The sequence below is a fragment of the Haematobia irritans genome, chromosome 3 (genome assembly GCF_050003625.1).
Source record: "Haematobia irritans isolate KBUSLIRL chromosome 3, ASM5000362v1, whole genome shotgun sequence".
In the NCBI taxonomy this organism is placed as follows: domain Eukaryota; kingdom Metazoa; phylum Arthropoda; class Insecta; order Diptera; family Muscidae; genus Haematobia; species Haematobia irritans.
In genome coordinates this window covers 210034792-210053188 of record NC_134399.1, presented here as the reverse complement: position 1 = coordinate 210053188, position 18397 = coordinate 210034792, and the positions used below count along the sequence as shown (strand labels likewise).

Below are 18397 nucleotides of genomic sequence, written 5' to 3'. Positions count from 1 at the left end.
AATTTTCTATAGAAATAAAAGTTTGAGAAAATTTTCAATAGAAAAATATTTTGACAAAATTTTTTAGAAATAAAATTTGGAGAAAATTATTTATATAAATAAAATGTCGAAAAAAAATTCTATAGAAATACAATTTTGATAAAAGTTTTCTATAGAAATATAATTTTGAGATCGATTTTTTAAAGAAATAAAATTTTGAAAAAAATTTCTATAAAAATAAAATTTTGACAAAATTTTCTATAGAAATAAAATTTTGAGAAAATTTTCTATAGAAATAAAATTTTGACAAAATTTTCTATAGAAATAAACTTTAGACAACATTTTCTATAGAAATACAATCTTGAGAAAAATTTCTATAGAATTAAAATTTAGACGAAATTTTCTATAGAATTAAAATTTTTTATAGAATTAAAATTTTGAGAAAATCTTCTCTAGGAATAAAATTGTGAGAACATTTTCGCTAGAAATAAAATTTTGACAAAATTTTCTATAGAAATAGAATTTTGACAAAATTTTCTATAGAATTAAAATTTGGACAAAATTTTTTATAGAATTAAAATTTTGACAAAATTTTCTATAGGAATAACATTGTGACAAAGTTTTCTATAGAAATAAAGTTTTGACAAAATTTTCTGTAGAAATAAAATTTTGGGAAAGTTTTCTATAGAAATAAACTTTTGGCAAATTTTCTATAGAAATAAACTTTACAAAATATTCTATAGAAATACAATTTTGAGAAAAATGTCTATAGAAAGAAAATTTTTGAAAAAAATTTCTATAGAATTAAAATTTAGACAAAATTTTCTATAGAATTAAAATTTTGACAAAATTGTTTATATAATTACAAATTTGACAAAATTTTCTGAAGAAATAACATTTTGAGAAAATTTTTTATAGAAACAAAATTTTGAGAAAATTTTCTATAGAAATAAAATTTTGACAAAATTTTCTGTAGAAATATAATTTTGAGAAAATTTTCTCTAGAAATAAAATTGTGAGAACATTTTCTCTAGAAATAAAATTTTGACAAAATTTTCGATTGAAAAATAATTTTGACAAAATTTTTAATTTTTGAGAAAATTTTCTATAGAAATAAAATTTTGATAAAATTTTCTATAGAAATAAACTTTAGACAAAATTTTCTATAGAAATACAATTTTGAGAAAACTTTCTATAGAATTAAAATTTAGACAAAATTTTATATAGAAATAACATTTTGGCAAAATTTTATATAGAAATACAATTTTGAGAAAAATTTCTATAGAATTAAAATTTAGACAAAATTTTCTATAGAAAAATAATTTTGACAAAATTTTCTATAGAAATAAAATTTTGACAAAATTTTCTATAGAAATAAAATTTTGACAAAATTTTCTATAAAAATAAAATTTTGACAAAATTTTCTATAGAAATAAAATTTTGACAAAATTTTCTATAGAAATAAAATTTTGACAAAATTTTCTATAGAAATAAAATTTTGACAAAATTTTCTATAGAAATAAAATTTCGACAAAAGTTTCTATAGAAATAACATTTTGAGAACATTTCTATAGAAATATAATTTTGACAAAATTTTCTCTAGAAATAAAATTGTGAGAAAATTTTCTCTAGATATAAAATTTTGACAAAATTTTCTATAGATAAATAATTTTGACAAAATTTTCTATATAAACAAAATTTTGACAAAATTTTCGATATAAATAAAATTTTGACAAAATTTTCTATAGAAATAAAATTTTGACAAAATTTTCTATAGAAATAATATTTTAACAAAATTTTATATGGAAATAAAATTTTGACAAAAATTTCTATAGAAATAAAATTTTGACAAAATTTTCTATAGAAATAAAATTTTAACTACATTTTCTATAGAAATAAAATTTTGTCAAAAAGAAACACATTAACGTCTAACCTGGTCACCCTAAAAATGGTTCCAAATCTCAATCCAAAAATCTTAAAAACAGAAGCATTTCGCTAACCCATCTCCCTTATAACCATCTCCTTCATTTTCTCACTTACCCGACTCATTCAGTGTTACCAAAATAATTTTGATATTTAAATTTTCCCGTAATGCTTCATTCCATAAGGCTTTGGTCTTCTCCAATGATTCGGATGATGGATCGACAATAACCGCAAGTGGCATACGTATGTAGGCATCCTCAATATAGTTACGCAATTGTTCATGGGGCAACAAATGACGACGGCTAGTAATTCCTCCGGCACCTCCAATGCCGATACCATTGTTGTTGAGTGCATTGCTAGTCGTAGCTATGCTATTGCCACTATTGTCCATATTTGTTGGCATCGATGAGGATATGGATTTAGGTGTGCTTCCTCCTCCAAATGCTGCACCATTCATAGATGGCCCAGTCGATGTAGCTGTTGTGGCACTAATAGTGGTAGCAACAATGGGTATTTGTTTACCTTTCTTGTCACCAGAAGCTGGGGCGGCTGCAGCTGCTGCAGCGGCAGCAGCCACTACTGGATATGGTGGCGGTGGTGGTGTTGGTGTTGCTACCATGGTGCCTTCAAATGGGCCATTGTTTGACATGGGTGTCACCAAAGGTGGCATACCTATAGTGGGGGGACTATTGGCATGCATAACTGAATAAGTTGGAGCTATGGTTGTGGTCTGGTATGAAGATAATGGAATACCGGCAAATACCACGATATTATGATCACCAGTTGTTGTTGTTCGAATGACTGATGGTGATTGAGTTGTTGAAGCTACAGCAGCTGCCATCGCTGCTCCCATCGCAACAGTGGCTGTAGAGGAATCATTTTCCCTGGAAGCCAAATCATCTTCATCATAATATTCTTCGGAACTATTTTGCTGTTGTTGTTGCTGAGGCTCATATGTGGAAGAACCCTGGCGTTGATCCATAGGTAACCATTGTTGTTGGGGCATTGGCACTGGTTCATTGTTAAATTTATTGAGGTCTCCTAGTTTTTCGCTATACCCATTCTCTGTATTGACATGAGGAGACATAACCGCACCCATAACAGCCATTTCATCTTCACCCAAATCACCATCGTTGTAGAATCTCATGGCCATGGGTACAATATCTTCATTTTCCTTGGAATATGATAACTGTGTAGAGCTTTCCATGCTGGTGCTGGATTTATCCGTTGATGGATGTTTAATTTGGGTTAAAAGTTCAGAGTTCGGATCATTTTCATCATCTATGTATTCGGACATATTGGCATGTTCTTGGGATTGATTTAAATCATCACTGGTCTGCGATTGTCTAATATAATCTGGAATATGGGTTGGTGTTCTACTTGTTGTGGTGGATGAAGGTAACAGACGGCCCATACGTGCTGTTTTACTTAGATCGCCTTCGGTTGACGCTTCCGTTTCCTCTTCTTCCATTTTGGAATCATTTAGATAATCTTCAGTACTATGGTTTAACATTTCCCCTTCTTGGGAACTATTGGTCTGTGTCAATTGATTATGGGAAATATTTCTTACAGTTTTAAGTGTTGCTTCGGTTTCCATTTCCGCTTCTCTCTCCATTTCCGCTTCCTTCATATATCTACGTTCATCAGCTTCCACTTGTTGTTGTAATAGAGCTGGATCATATATTTCATCATTGTCTGAGGCAGCTTCTTGTGAATATTCCTTAGAATCTCCGGCGTTCGAATCTCCATTATCTGTCATTTCATCCTCATTTGAGGCATAGCCGTGGGTTAGAGATATACCCAGTAGAAATGTTAGTAATACTAAAGATATTTTGAATTTCATTGTGTGATCGGTGGTTTGGGTTTCGTGGAATTAATTTTGTGTCCTTGTTTTTTTGTTGAATTTTTTCCTTATTTTGAATTTAGTTTCAATACCTTTGCTCTATGAGTTTCTTAACATCTTTCTTCTACCGTTCTTGTTGAATAACTGTAAATGGAAAATTTTTAAATAGATTATTATTCATTTATGCATAGCTAGATATTTGTTTAGGACTTATACCTAGAATTTGTGGCCTATTTTTAAATGAAATTTAAACTACCTGCTCCTATAAGGAGAGTTTATTGCGACTAAGTCAGGTATTAAGCCTATTTGCAACATTTTCCTTTACTTGTATTATTGATGGATTTTTAATCACATTTAAACCCATTTACATACCTAGAAATATATTTTGATTTTTAAACCGTTTACTAATTTCAAAATGTCTCTTTCTTACAGGTAAACATTTTCAAAAAAATATATTTTTAAAAGGTTGTGAAGTAAGTAATCGTGAATTAAAATGAAAGATTTGAATTTTTTTCCAATGTTAAGACAGCATTTGTTGGGACTTTATTAAATATAAAACAAATTTTATTTAGGTTAATTAAGTACACTTGACCTTCCCTTAAGGAATTTCGTATTAATTCGGGCTCTTTAGAATAAAGACATTTCATAACCTCAAATGCCCATTTTCATCATTTTGTAAGGAAGCTTTTAGTAAAACACACCTTAAGACAACAAAAATGGGTAAAATAAAAAGAAAACTTAGTTGAAACTATTCAAGAGGCTTTGCAGTAGAGGTGTGCACGTGAGTAATAGTTTACTCACGCACACTCACGATTGAAAAATCATACTCACGCACGATATTGTTTGGTAGAACTCACGCTCACGCATACTCACGAAGAGAAAATTTGTACTCTCGCACGAAAACGTCGCGACTCACGAAAAATACCGTGACTCACGAAAAATATCGTGACTCACGAATAATTTTATGATTAATTTACCTTACCGAAGTGTCGGAAAACATGACCGTTATTAAAATCGAGACTGTTATTAAACTCTTAACATCCCAAGTGTCACTAGAATTGTAATTGAATTTAACTCTTAAGCGTTTTATGTTGGTGAGCAGGAATATTTTCGTGAGTGTAATTCGTTACTTACGCACACTCACGAAGATATTATTTTCGTGAATCACGGTCACGTACGACATTTTGGTTTGTTAATCACGCTCACGCACACTCACGCTGTTGTCATGAGCGTGACTCACGACTCACGCAACGAATCACGAAAATTTTCGTGAGTCACGACAATTTCGTGTCACGTGCACACCTCTACTTTGCAGCATACACACAAAAATTTTTTTTCTGATTCAATCACGAAATTAATTGATCCAATTAATTTTTTAATTGAAATGTCTTCAATCACGAAAATGATAGTATCAATCAGAGTTTTAATTGGGCATAGAAAAAATTCTTGATTAAAAAATTAATTGATTTCATTACCAAATTTCAATTAATTTTTTAATTGATTCAATTAAAAATTTAATTGATGTTGATTGCAAAACTCAATTAATTTATTAATTAAAAAAGGTAACTATTTTCAATTACATTTTGAATTGGCTTAGAATTTTTATATGGATTAACAATTGATTGTTTGAAAAAAAATTTAATTAAAAATTTAAAAAAATGTTCATCACTTTTTTAACTGACTTAGTCTTCCGAATTTGATTAAAAAGTTAATTGTATCAATTAATTATTTAATGTTTCTATCATGATTAAAAAGTTAATTGTATCAATTAATTTATTAATTGAAAAATTTTTCAACTTCAATTAACTTTTTAATTGGAAATATTTTGGTGATATTTTTTTCTGTGTATACTGAATTTTACCGTATACATTTTACTTGTTTACTTTTCTTGCTTTCGTGTCGTTAACATTGAAAATTTAATCAGCTGGCCAAAAAATTGGGGCATTAGAGGGTTACATTTTGCAAATTATTCCTCTCCAACTAATGCGCTTTACAGACCATCAGTTATTCCGGACGACAGTGCTCGTGTCGAACATATCCCATATATTGTGCACATTATAAGTTAAGTCCGAAGGCATTATTGATACTGCTGCATGTTTATGGGATCGATAACACATGTACTTATTTATTTAGTCATCGCCGACAAGTCGTATCGATCCGACACACTGTAAGATTCTTTACAAACACCGACATTCCGTCCGGAATAACTGATAGTATGTAAAGCGCATAAGAGGTACTTCATAAATTTTCTTTAGAAGAAAAATGTTGACAACATTTTCTAGAGAAATAAAATTTTGCCAAAATTTTCTAGAGAAATAAAATGTTGACAAAATTTTCTAGAGAAATAAAATGTTGACAAAATTTTCTAGAGAAATAAAATTTTGCAAGAAATTTCTAAAGACATAAGATTTTGATAAAATTTTGACAAAATTTTCTGTAGGTTTAAAATTTGACAAAATTTTCTATAGAAATAACATTTTGATACATTTTTGACAAAATTTTCTATAGAAATACAATTTTGACAAAATTTTTTGTAGAAATAAAATTTTGATAAAATTTTCTATAGAAATAAAATTTTGACAAAATTTTCTGTACATATAAAATTTGACAAAATTTTCTGTACATATAAAATTTGACAAAATTTTCTATAAAAATAAAATTTTGATAAAATCTTCTATAGAAATAAAATGTTGACAAAATTTTCTATGGAAATAAAATGTTAATAAAATTTTCTATAGATATAAAATTTGACAAAATTTTCTATAGAAATACAATTGTGACAAAATTTTCTATAGAAATAAAATTTTGACAAAATTTTCTATATATTTTCATATACGGATTTATTTTCCTTTACATCAAAATTTTCTATAGAAATAAAATTTCACAAAATTTTCTATAGAAATAAAATTTTGTCAGAATTTTCTATAGAAATAAAATTTTTACAAAATTTTCTATAGAAATAAAATATTGACTAAATTTTCTATAGAAACAAAATATTGACTAAATTTTACTATAGAAATCAAATTTTGACAAAATTTTCTATAGAAATAAAATTTCACAAAATTTTCTATAGAAATAATATTTTGACAAAATTTCCTATAGAAATAAAATTTTGACAAAATTTTCTATAGAAATAACATTTTGACAAAATTTTCTATAGAAATAAAATTTTGACGAAATTTTCTACAGAAATAAAATTTTGCCAAAATTTTCTATAGAAATAAAATGATGACAAAATTTTCTATAGAAATAAAATTAAAAAAAAAAAATTCTATAGAAATTAATTTAAAAAAAATCTATGGAAATAAAATTAAAAAAAAATTTTCTATAGAAATAAGATTTTAAAAAAAAATTTTTCTATAGAAAAAAAAATTGAAAAAAATTTCTATAGATATAAAATTTGACAAAATTTTCTATAGAAATAAAATTTTGAAAAAATTTTCTGTATATATAAAATTTGACAAAATTTTCTATAGAAATAAAATTTGGAGAAAATTTTCTATAGAAATAAAATTTTGACAAAATTTTCTATAGAAATAAAATTTTGACAAAATTTTCTATAGAAATAAAATTTTGACAAAATTTTCTATAGAATTAAAATTTTAACAAAATTTTCTACAGAAATAAAATTTTGACAAAATTTTCTATAGAAATCAAATTTTGACAAAATTTTCTATAGAAATGAAATTTTTGCAAAATCTTTCATAGAAATTAAATTTTGACCAAACTTTTTATAGAAATAAATTTTTTATAAAATTTTGACAAAATTTTCTATAGAGATAAAATTGTCATTCATTTTTCCAAAAAAAAATTAAAATAAAAGTGGTAAAATATCATAAATAAGTGGTTTTCTGATGTTTTATTTTGATCATAAAAAATTTTCCCCATAAAAATCGTCAATTCTACATATAGCTAAGATTTTTATAACAGATTTTACTCTGGAAATCTATGGAAATAAAATTAAAAAAAAAAATTTTCTATAGAAATAAGATTTAAAAAAAAATTTTTTTGGAAAAAAAAATTTTGAAAAAAATTTCTATAGATATAAAATTTGACAAAATTTTCTATAGAAATAAAATTTTGAAAAAATTTTCTATAGAAATAAAATTTTGACAAAATTTTCTATACAATTAAAATTTTGACAAAATTTTCTACAGAAATAAAATTTTGACAAAATTTTCTATAGAAATCAAATTTTGACAACATTTTCTATAGAAATAAAATTTTGACAATATTTTCTATAGAAATGAAATTTTTGCAAAATCTTTCATAGAAATTAAATTTTGACCAAACTTTTTATAGAAATAAAATTTTTATAAAATTTTGACAAAATTTTCTATAGAAATAAAACTTTGACAAAATTTTCTATAGAGATAAAATTGTTTTTCATTTGTCCAAAAAAATTAAAATAAAAGTGGTAAAATATCATAAATATGTGGTTTTCTGATGTTTTATTTTGATCATAAAAAATGTTCCCCATAAAAATCGTCAATTCTACATATAGCTAAGATTTTTATAACAGATTTTACTCTGGATATTCCTTCATTGAAACAGTAATATTGAGTGAATGCTAATCATGCACTAAAATAAAATTTTTTCTTAAATATATGGATACAATTAGTGAACACAAATAGTTTAAAAAATAATTGTTATAAGCTTAAAAATTGGGGTAAAATTATTATTAAATTATCATCTATGATTTGTAGTGACATTGTATACGAATTAAAAACGCAAAGTTATTAAAAATCCATTAAAGTTTTTAAACGTATACATGCATTCATGAGTATCCATAGTGTAATCCCATAGGAATTTAATAAAAATGATCAATTTCATTTTTAATGACGTGTGTAATAAGAAACTTCCTGTAGACATTATACAAAAAAAAACTTTTAATCAAAATTAATTAAATTTTTACCAAAAAAACATATTAGTTATATGTTTTACCATTACTCTCAAATTGAAGAAGTTCTTCTCTAAGATAATGCTAATTTTTGAAAAGTCATATGAAATCTCTCTTGTATGAGGGTTTTGCTTCTTGAGAGATGCTTCTGTCTGATGTTTGACCATAAAGAAGAATTAAACAAAAAAAAAAAAAAAACCGGCAACTTCTGATCAGATACAACAACTTTAGTGAATAAATTAAAAACAAAGAAAAAAAAGTAAACATACTCACACACATATCTTCACACAAATTAATTCAGATACAAAATTAAATTACAAAAAACTCAAAAATTAAAAACCGCTCATATAGAATTGAATGGTCAAGGTTATCATCATTGATGATGCTGGCTGACGACGATGGTGATGGCGATGCTGATGATAGTGGGCTATAGATGGTTACTACTTTGGTAGTCTGGCTACCGTCGCCACCACAATATTACCTATCTATCATAAAGTGGTTATTGTATAGTTTTTTGTTTATAATCGTCATTTGCATTATTGCTATTTTATTTAAATTTAAATTTAATAAGACATCAAACAAATTATGATGATTGTGATCTTTTGCTGCTGCTGCTTCTTCACATAAAGAAGTTATGTGTACTACTTTGTATTAAGTATGGAGACTTCGCGCCTTTCTTTAATGGTTGATCTTTTGATGGTTATACTGGACTAGACATCTACTTTTTATTATGATTCATTCTTAAAAAAAAAAAACACTAACAAAAACAAGCTTCAAAATAATTTGCCCATGACACTTTTTTGGAGCCTGCTATAACCTGGAGATATTTTTACAATTAATTTTTAATTTACATAATTTTTGTTCAATAGAACTGTATTGGGTAAAATTCAATTAAACTCTAAACTAAAAACACTATAGGGATCCGAAGATGCTGATCTGCTCTTAAAGATTTTGGTATTAATTCCTAACCAAAGATGAGGCATCTTTTAAATAAAGAATTTTTTGAGAATATATCTAGCTTTGAATCTACACACAAAAAATAATACCAAAAAAAGTTGATTGAAGTTAAAAATGATTAAAAAATTAACTGGCAAAATTAAAATTTAATCACATGAATAAGTTGATTTACTTAAGAAAATGAAATTAAAATTTTGTACATTTTAAATAACATTTTACTTAAAAAAAAAAAATAAAATTTAATTGACCATTTTGATCGGACGTAATTTGATTTTATACAAATATATATTTATATAGTTTTTATGCCCAAATAAAACTGTGATTTTTATAGGACATTTTGTCACAATTCCATTTCTATAGAAAAAGTTGTCAAATATTTAATTTGTGTTCCTACAAACACATTAATATAGGGAATTTTGTAAAAAATTCATTTCTATAGGAAATTTTGTAACAAATTCATTTCTATAACAAATTTTGTAAAAATGCCATTTCTATAGCGAATTTGGTCAAATTTCATTTTTATAGGAGATTTTCTCAAAATTTCATTTCTACACTCAAAAGAAAGTTTACTTGGATCCAAAGATTTTGACCTACACTTAAGGATTTTGGTATTGATTCCGAGCCAAAGATGCGGCTTCTTTAAAGTAAAGACATTTTTAACGACCTATCTGGCCTTAAATTTAGGATCAATAAAATTAGGATTCAGATCTAATTTATCGAATTTTCATTTTCTTTCCGCGGTGTATTAACCCTCTAATATCAAATCCCGCCTTTAGGCGGGCTTCGTTAAATCAGGAAGCTTTTAGTAAAATACACCTTAAGACAACAAAAATGGGTAAAATAAAAAGAAAACTTATTTAAAACTTTCAAGAGGTTTTGCAGCATATACTGAATATTACCGTATAAATTTTTCTTGTTTAATTTTCTTGCTTTTGTGTCGTTAATATTGAATATTTAATCAGATGGCAAAAAAATTGAGACATTCGAGGGTTAATAAAGCTATTTACGTACAAACATATGCCAATTTAAAAATCCAAATTATAGAGGATACCTCAAAGTAAAAATGTTTTGTTAATTCCAAAAAACCTTTAAACCAAAGATGCTAAGTGCTCAAAAGAACTCTTAGCCTATATTTGAAGCTTTTTTATCTTGAATCTAAAGATTCAATATTTCAGTTAATTTAAGAACGAATTCATTAACTCAAACATGTGTTTCTTTATTTTAAGGAAAGTTTTCCTTAGTTGTAGGACATGCGAATTTAACGGAGGGACGCAAATTTACAAAATTTGTGTCCTAAATTTAACGAAAAAAAAAAAAATTTGAAATAAATATTTTAAACTTTGTTTTAATTAAAATGTCATTATTTTAAAGAAATTTGTCCTTAATATTTTTTAAATTTCGCATCCTAAAATTTAGGTTGCATAATCTTTAATATCACGTAAATATTTTTTTTTTTCAGTGTATAGGAAATTTTGTCAAAATTTCATTCAGACAGAAAATTTTGTCGAAATTTTATTACTATAGGAAATTTTGTCAAAATTTCATTTCTATAGAAAATTTTGTCAAAATTTCATTTCTATAGGAAATTCTGTCAAAATTTCATTCGCAGAGGAAATTTTGCCAAAATTTCATTCCTACAGGAAATTTTTTCAAAATTTCATTTTTATAGAAAAATTTGTCAAAATCTCATTTCTATAAGAAATTTAGTCAAAATTTCTTCGATATAGGAATATTTTGCCACAATATCATTCTTATAAGAGAATTTAGTTAAAACTTCATTTCTATAGAAAATTTTCTTTAACACACTCAAAAAAAAGTTTACTTGGATCCAAAGATTTTGACCTTCCCTGAAGGACTTTGGTATCGATTTTGTTTCTTTATTTTAAGGAACATTTTCCTTAGTTGTAGGACATGCGACTTTAACGGAGGGACGCAAATTTACAAAATTTGTGTCCTAAATTTAACGAAAAAAAATTTGAAATAAATATTTTAAACTTTGTTTTAATTAAAATGTCATTATTTTAAAGAAATTTGTCCTTAATATTTTGTAAATTTCGCATCCTAAAATTTAGGTTGCATAATCTTTAATATCACGTAAATATTAATTTTTTCAGTGTATAGGAAATTTTTGTCAAAATTTCATTCAGACAGGAAATTTTGTCGAAATATTATTTCTATAGGAAATTTTGTCAAAATTTTATTTCTATACGAAATTTTGCCAAAATTTCATTCGCAGAGGAAATTTTGCCAAAATTTCATTCCTACAGGAATTTTTATTTCAAAATTTAATTTTTATAGGAAAATTTGTCAAAATCTCATTTCTATAAGAAATTTTGTCAAAATTTCTTCGATATAGGACAATTTTGCCACAATATCAATCTTATAAGAAAATTTAGTTAAAACTTCATTTCTATAGAAAATTTTCTTTAACACACTCAAAAAAAAGTTTACTTGGATCCAAAGATTTTGACCTTCCCTGAAGGATTTTGGTATTAATTCCGAGCCAAACATGCGGCTTCTTTAAAATAAAGAAATTTTTTGAGCGACCTATCTGGCTTTAAATATAGGACCAATAAAATTAAAATTAGGATACAGATCTCATTTATCAAATGTTCATTCGCTTTTCGCGGTTTATTGACAAACAAATGCCAGTTAAAAATCCAAATTATAACGGATACTTCAAAGTAAAAAATGTTTTATTAATTCCAAAAAAACTTTAAACCAAAGACGCTAAATCCTCAAAATAAGTCTTAGCCTATATTTGAAGCGCTTTTATCTTAAATCTAAAGTTTCAATATTTCAGTTAATTTAAGGACAATTTCTTTAAATCAAAAATGTGTTTCTCTATTTTAAGGAAAATTAGCATTAGTTCAAGGACATGCGACTTTAACGGAGGGACGCAAATTTACAAAATTTGTGTTCTAAATTTAACGAAAGAAAAAAAAAATTGAAATAAATATTATAATAAAATATAATAAAATTTCATTATTTTAAAGAAATTTGTCCTAAATTTTTTGTAAATTGCGCATCTTAAAATTTAGGTTACATAATCTTTAATATCACGTAAATAGTTTTTTTTCAGTGTATAGGAAATTTTGTGAAAATTTCATTCATACAGGAAATTTTGTCTAAATTTTATTTCTATAGGAAATTTTGTCAAAATTTCATTTCTATAGGAAATTTTGTCGAAATTTTATTTATATACGAAATTTTGTCAAAATTTCTTTTCTACAGGAAATTTTGTGAAAATTTCATTCGTACAGGAAATTTTGGCAAAATTTCATTCCTACAGGAAATTTTGCCAAAATTTCATTGAAAATTTTTCAAAATTTCATTTCTATAAGAAATTTTGTCAAATTTTCTTCGATATAGGAAAAGTTTGCCTCAATATCATTCTTATAAGAAAATTTAGTTAAAACTTAATTTCTATAGAAAATTTTCTTTAACAAGTTTTCCTAACTAAAAAAAAAAAAAACTTAAATATGCTAAATCCTCAAAATAAGTTTTAGTTTATATTTGAAGCTTTTTAATCTTAAATCTAAAGATTCAATATTTCAATTAATTTAATGACGATTTTTTTCTTACGACTTTTACGAAGGAACGCAAATTTCCAAGATTTATGTCCTAAATTTAATGACAAACTTTGTTGAAGCCACTTTCTTTTAATTAAAATTTCATTGTTTTACAGAAAATTTTCCTCGATGCTTTGGAAATATCGTAACCCTTAATATCATGTAAATGTTTTTTTCAGTGTAAAAAATAAAATGAGATGGCAGCGTTATTCGATACCTTGATGTTTTCAGAGTTTATGTTTTGGAGATATCTCAATCAGAGTTGCAAAAGTGCTTGGTTCAAACGCATGCAAATGTATATAGATCTTAATAGGGTAGGTTAGGTTAGGTGGCAGCCCGATGTATCAGGCTCACTTAGACTATTCAGTCCATTGTGATACCACATTGGTGAACTTCTCTCTTATCACTGAGTGCTGCCCGATTCCATGTTAAGCTCAATGACAAGGGACCTCCTTTTTATAGCCGAGTCCGAACGGCGTTCCTCATTGCAGTGAAACCACTTAGAGAAGCTTTGAAACCCTCAAAAATGTCACCAGCATTACTGAGGTGGGATAATCCACCGCTGAAAAACTTTTTGGTGTTTGGTCGAAGCAGGAATCGAATCCACGGCCTTGTGTATGCAAGGCGGGCATGCTAACCATTGCACCACGGTGGCTCCCTAATAGGATATATTTTTAAAATTTTTGATTATTATTATTATTAATTTTTGTTATCTTATCCCGAAATTATTCAAAGTAACACAAATATTTTATTAACAAAATCTTAGCCTATATTTGAAGGTTTTAACTTAATTTAAATAATCCGTTAATTCAAAGATTATTTTTATACCCACCACCATAAAATGGTGACGGGGGTATAATAAGTTTGTCATTCCGTTTGTAACACATCGAAATATCGATTTCCGACTATATAAAGTATATATATATATATATATATATATATAATATATATATATATATATATATATATATATATATATATATATATATATATATATATATATATATATATATATATATTATATATATATATATATATATATATATATATATATATATATATATATATATATATATATATATATATATATATATATATATATATATATATATATATATATATATATATATATATATATATATATATATATATATATATATATATATATTTTTGATCAGGGAGAAATTCTAAGACGATATAAGCATGTCCGTCTGTCCGTCTGTCTGTCTGTTGTAATCACGCTACAGCCTTCAATAATGGCGCTATCGTCCCGAAATTTGGCACAGATTAGTTTTTTGTTTGCAGGCAGGTCAAGTTCGAAGATGGAGCTATATCGGTCCAAGTTTTGATATAGTCCCCATATAAACCGACCTCCCGATTTGGGGTCTTGGGCCTATAAAAACCGTAGTTTTTATCAGATTTGCCTGAAATTGGAAATCTAGAAGTATTTTGGTACCATAAGGAGGTGTGTTGAAAATGGTCCGTATCGGTCCATGTATTAGTATAGCCCCCATATAGACCGATCTCCCGATTTTGCTTCTTAGGCGTCTAGAAATTATATTTACCATCCGATTTGCCTGAAATTGGAAATCTAGAGGTATTGTGGGACTATATAGAGGTGTGTTGAAAATGGTCCATATCGGTCCATGTTTTGGTATAGCCGCCATATAGACCGATCTCCCGATTTCTCTTCTTACGCGTCTAGAAACACTTTTCTATCCGATTTGTATGAAATTAAAAATCTAAAGGTATTTTGGGACCATAAAGAGGGGTGTCGAAAATGGTCCGCATCGGTCCATGTTTTGATATAGCCCCCATATAAACCAACCTCCCAATTTGGAGCCTTGGGCCTATAAAAACCGTAGTTTTTATCCAGTTTGCCTGAAATTGGAAATATAGAGGTATTTGAGGACCATAAAAAGGTGTGCCGAAAATGGTGCTCATCGGTCCATGTTTTGGTATAGCCCCCATATAGACCGATATGCCGATTTTGCTTTTAGGGCTTCTAGAAACTATATTTACCATCCGATTTGCCTGAAATTGGAAATCTAGAGGTATTTGAGGACCATAAAAGGTGTGCCGAAAATGGTGCTCATCGGTCCATGTTTTGATATAGCCCCCATTGAGACTGATTTCCCGATTTTGCTTCTTGGGCTTCTAGAAACTATATTTTCTCTCCGATTTTCCTGAAATTGAAAATCTAGAAATCTTTTGGGACCATAAAAAGGTGTGCCGAAAATGGTGCCCATCGGTCCATTTTTTTGGTATAGCCCCCATATAGACCGATCTCCCATTTTGCTTCTTGGGCTTCTAGAAACTATATTTACCATCCGCTTTGCCTGAAATTCTTGAGCTACAATAAACTGTATTTATTACATGATTTGCCTGAAATTCGAAATCTAGAGGTATTTTTAGACCACAAAAAAGAGTGCCGAAATTGAGGTATATCGGTCCATATTTTGGTATAACCCCCATATAGACTGATCTCTCGATTTTTACTTCTAGGGCGTCTAGAGACTACATTTTCTGGCCGATTTGTTTGAGATTGAAAATCTGGAGATATTTTAAGATCACATATATGTGAGTAGCAAATGGTGCCTATCGGTCCATGTTTTGGTATAGCCCCCACATACACCGATCTCCCGGCTTTATTTCTTGGGCTTCTAGAATCCGTAGTTTTTATCCGATTTGCTGGAAATTAGTAATCTATAATAAAATTTTAGACAAACGAAACTTCTTTTTCTTATAAAGTGTTTTCGTTTATTCAACGATTGTCTCTAAAATTTGTGTCAAAAGAAAACTTTGCTTGTCTAAAATTATGTTTCTCATAAAAGAATACACTTCTTTCAGGGTATAGCAGGCGCACTGATCTTGAAAATTGCTTCAAACTGAAAGTAAAAGTTCCAGATTTTACTCATCGTATTTAAATAAATGCGGAAAAATCTACAGATTTAAGATTTTAAATCAAGGCGTAATTTCAACATATACAAGATATGTTTATATTTGCTCTAAAACTCTAACAAAATTGGTTTTCATAAATCCAGAATCTTATCTGGTCTTCATAGGTAGAATCTTTAAAGTTTGTCTTCGGGAGCTGGCTCGTTTGGGAGAAGATTTGTCATCAAACCCCCTACAATTCTATATATTATCAAGTAACCCACTACTACGAAGAGTTTTCATAGTAAACTATTATACTTGATTCATGGTGGTGGGTATTTAAAATTCGGCCCGGCCGAATTTACTGCTGTATATACTTTTTTTAAATCAATGTGTTTCTTCTTTACTTTAAGGAAATTTTTTGCTTACTTCATACTTTAAAGGAGTGACACAAATTCCAAACAATTGTGTATTAAATTTAATGAAAAAAAATTAAAACAATGATTTCTTAAATTACTAAATTAATTTTTTAATTAAATTTTAATTAAAATAATTTTGAATTAAAAATTTGAATTAAAATTTCAAAGAATTTTGTCCTTAATATTTTGTGTAAATTGCATGTCCCAAAATTTAGGTTACATAATATTTTATATTATATTATATTTTTTTTTAGTATAGCGAATTGAATTTTATTAAAAAAAATTGTTCTCGATTACCTTTTCAAAACTTGTTTCTCTTGAAATAGATTTCAAATATTATGGGAAAATGTAAGCAGAGACAACAAACAAATTTAAAATCCTAATAAATATCAGGCCTATAATTTATGGATTTTGTTTAAACACAAGCCCAGCTTGTGTTATTTATACAGTCAGCTTAAAGTGCTAATAACAAAGCAGACAAACAATAATAAAAAAAATCTTCTTATTTATTTATCACTACAATTCAATGTCAAAATCATCATCACATCTCCATTTACACTATGAAAAAAAAAAATATATATATATATAAGAAAAGCAAAAAAAAAAAAAAATAATAAATAAATAATACAAATAAAACCGTATTTGCGTAATTGTCCAAGGTTGTCCAAGTTCAGACGGAAAACTATGAAAACTATAGACAAACAAATCTAAGTCTTTATTATATTCGAAAAAAAAGTATTTTTAATTAGCACAGCTAAAACTCAAATGTAAAGGTGGTGGGTAATACAATTGTAGTTATTACACAATTATGGTGAAATTATTTGAAAATTATTCAAACATTTATTCATAAACTGGGGTAATTTGCAATTAGTCCCCCATAAAAATTATGGGAATCTAGGAAATAATAATCAATAGGTTTATTTAAATAAATTCACAATGTATACATTTTCCCTGAAATATCATTGAATTGGAATTTTTTGAGGATTTTGTGTTTAAAGTGGCAGCCCGATTTAATTAATTGAAATCAATCACCGAAATGATAGTAACAATTAAAAATTAATTGACATTCAATTGAAAAAACTAATTAATGCAATTAAAAAAGTAATTGATACTATTAATTGTTGTGATTGATTTTTATTTCAATTAAACAATCTGTTGAATCAATTCAATTTTTAATTGAATATTTTTTAAACTCAATTAAGACTTTCATTGGAAACATTTTCGTGAAATTATTTTTCTGTGTAGGTTGATAAATATTTTGAATATTCTGCATCTTTAACTTAAGTTTTTTTTTGAAATTAAGAAAACCTTTTTTTGTTTGAAGTATCTGTTATATTTGGATTTTTAAATTGTTATTTGTTTGTACGTGAATTTTATTTACTAATATGTCGCAAAAAAAAAAATAATGAAAACTCGATAAATGAGATCTGTATACTAATTTTATTTATCCTAGATTTAAATATGTCTCTTTATTTTAAAGAAGCCGCATCTTGGGCTCGGAATCAATACCAAAATTATTAAGGAAGATGAAAATCTTTGGACCCAAGTAAACTTTTTTTAAGTGTTGATTTACGTATAATCTTTTCTCTAGTTTTTAGCTCATATTCATAGTAGGGAAATTTTAACTAAAGTATAATAATTTCCATTAACTAAAATAAAGTTAAATTGGCTTTAGTCCCCCAGTTTATTTAATGTCCCATAGTTTAAAGTTTTTGTCTGAAATCTTTTGATTTCTTAGAGTCGTCAAGTAAATATAAGAATTTTTTATTGTTTTAAACTAAAATTTCTTTGTTTCGTCTTACACTAGTTATCAAATTAATCACGTAAATAAAAAAAATGATGATAAGAATCTTCGTCATTAACATAAACATCAACGATGTTTCTTACTTAGCACAAAAAAAAAAACGAATCTCAGCTAAATTTTATG

The 18397-nt window shown here is 26.8% G+C and overlaps 2 protein-coding genes across 4 annotated transcripts in view; one reads left to right on the top strand and one right to left on the bottom strand.

Annotated features, from left to right (window-relative positions):
• The window catches only part of PAPLA1 (Phosphatidic Acid Phospholipase A1), a 187975-nt gene that overhangs the window by 42078 nt on the left and 127500 nt on the right, over window positions 1-18397 (top strand). The gene's annotated exons all lie outside the window — the stretch shown is intronic.
• The window catches only part of LOC142231878 (uncharacterized), a 121866-nt gene that overhangs the window by 38785 nt on the left and 64684 nt on the right, over window positions 1-18397 (bottom strand). For all 3 annotated transcript variants that reach the window (XM_075302535.1, XM_075302536.1, XM_075302534.1), the window contains exon 2: window positions 2020-3889. In XM_075302535.1, the coding sequence (XP_075158650.1) occupies window positions 2020-3745 (1726 nt within the window). In that variant the 5' untranslated portion in view covers window positions 3746-3889. The remainder of the gene's footprint in view (window positions 1-2019; window positions 3890-18397) is intronic.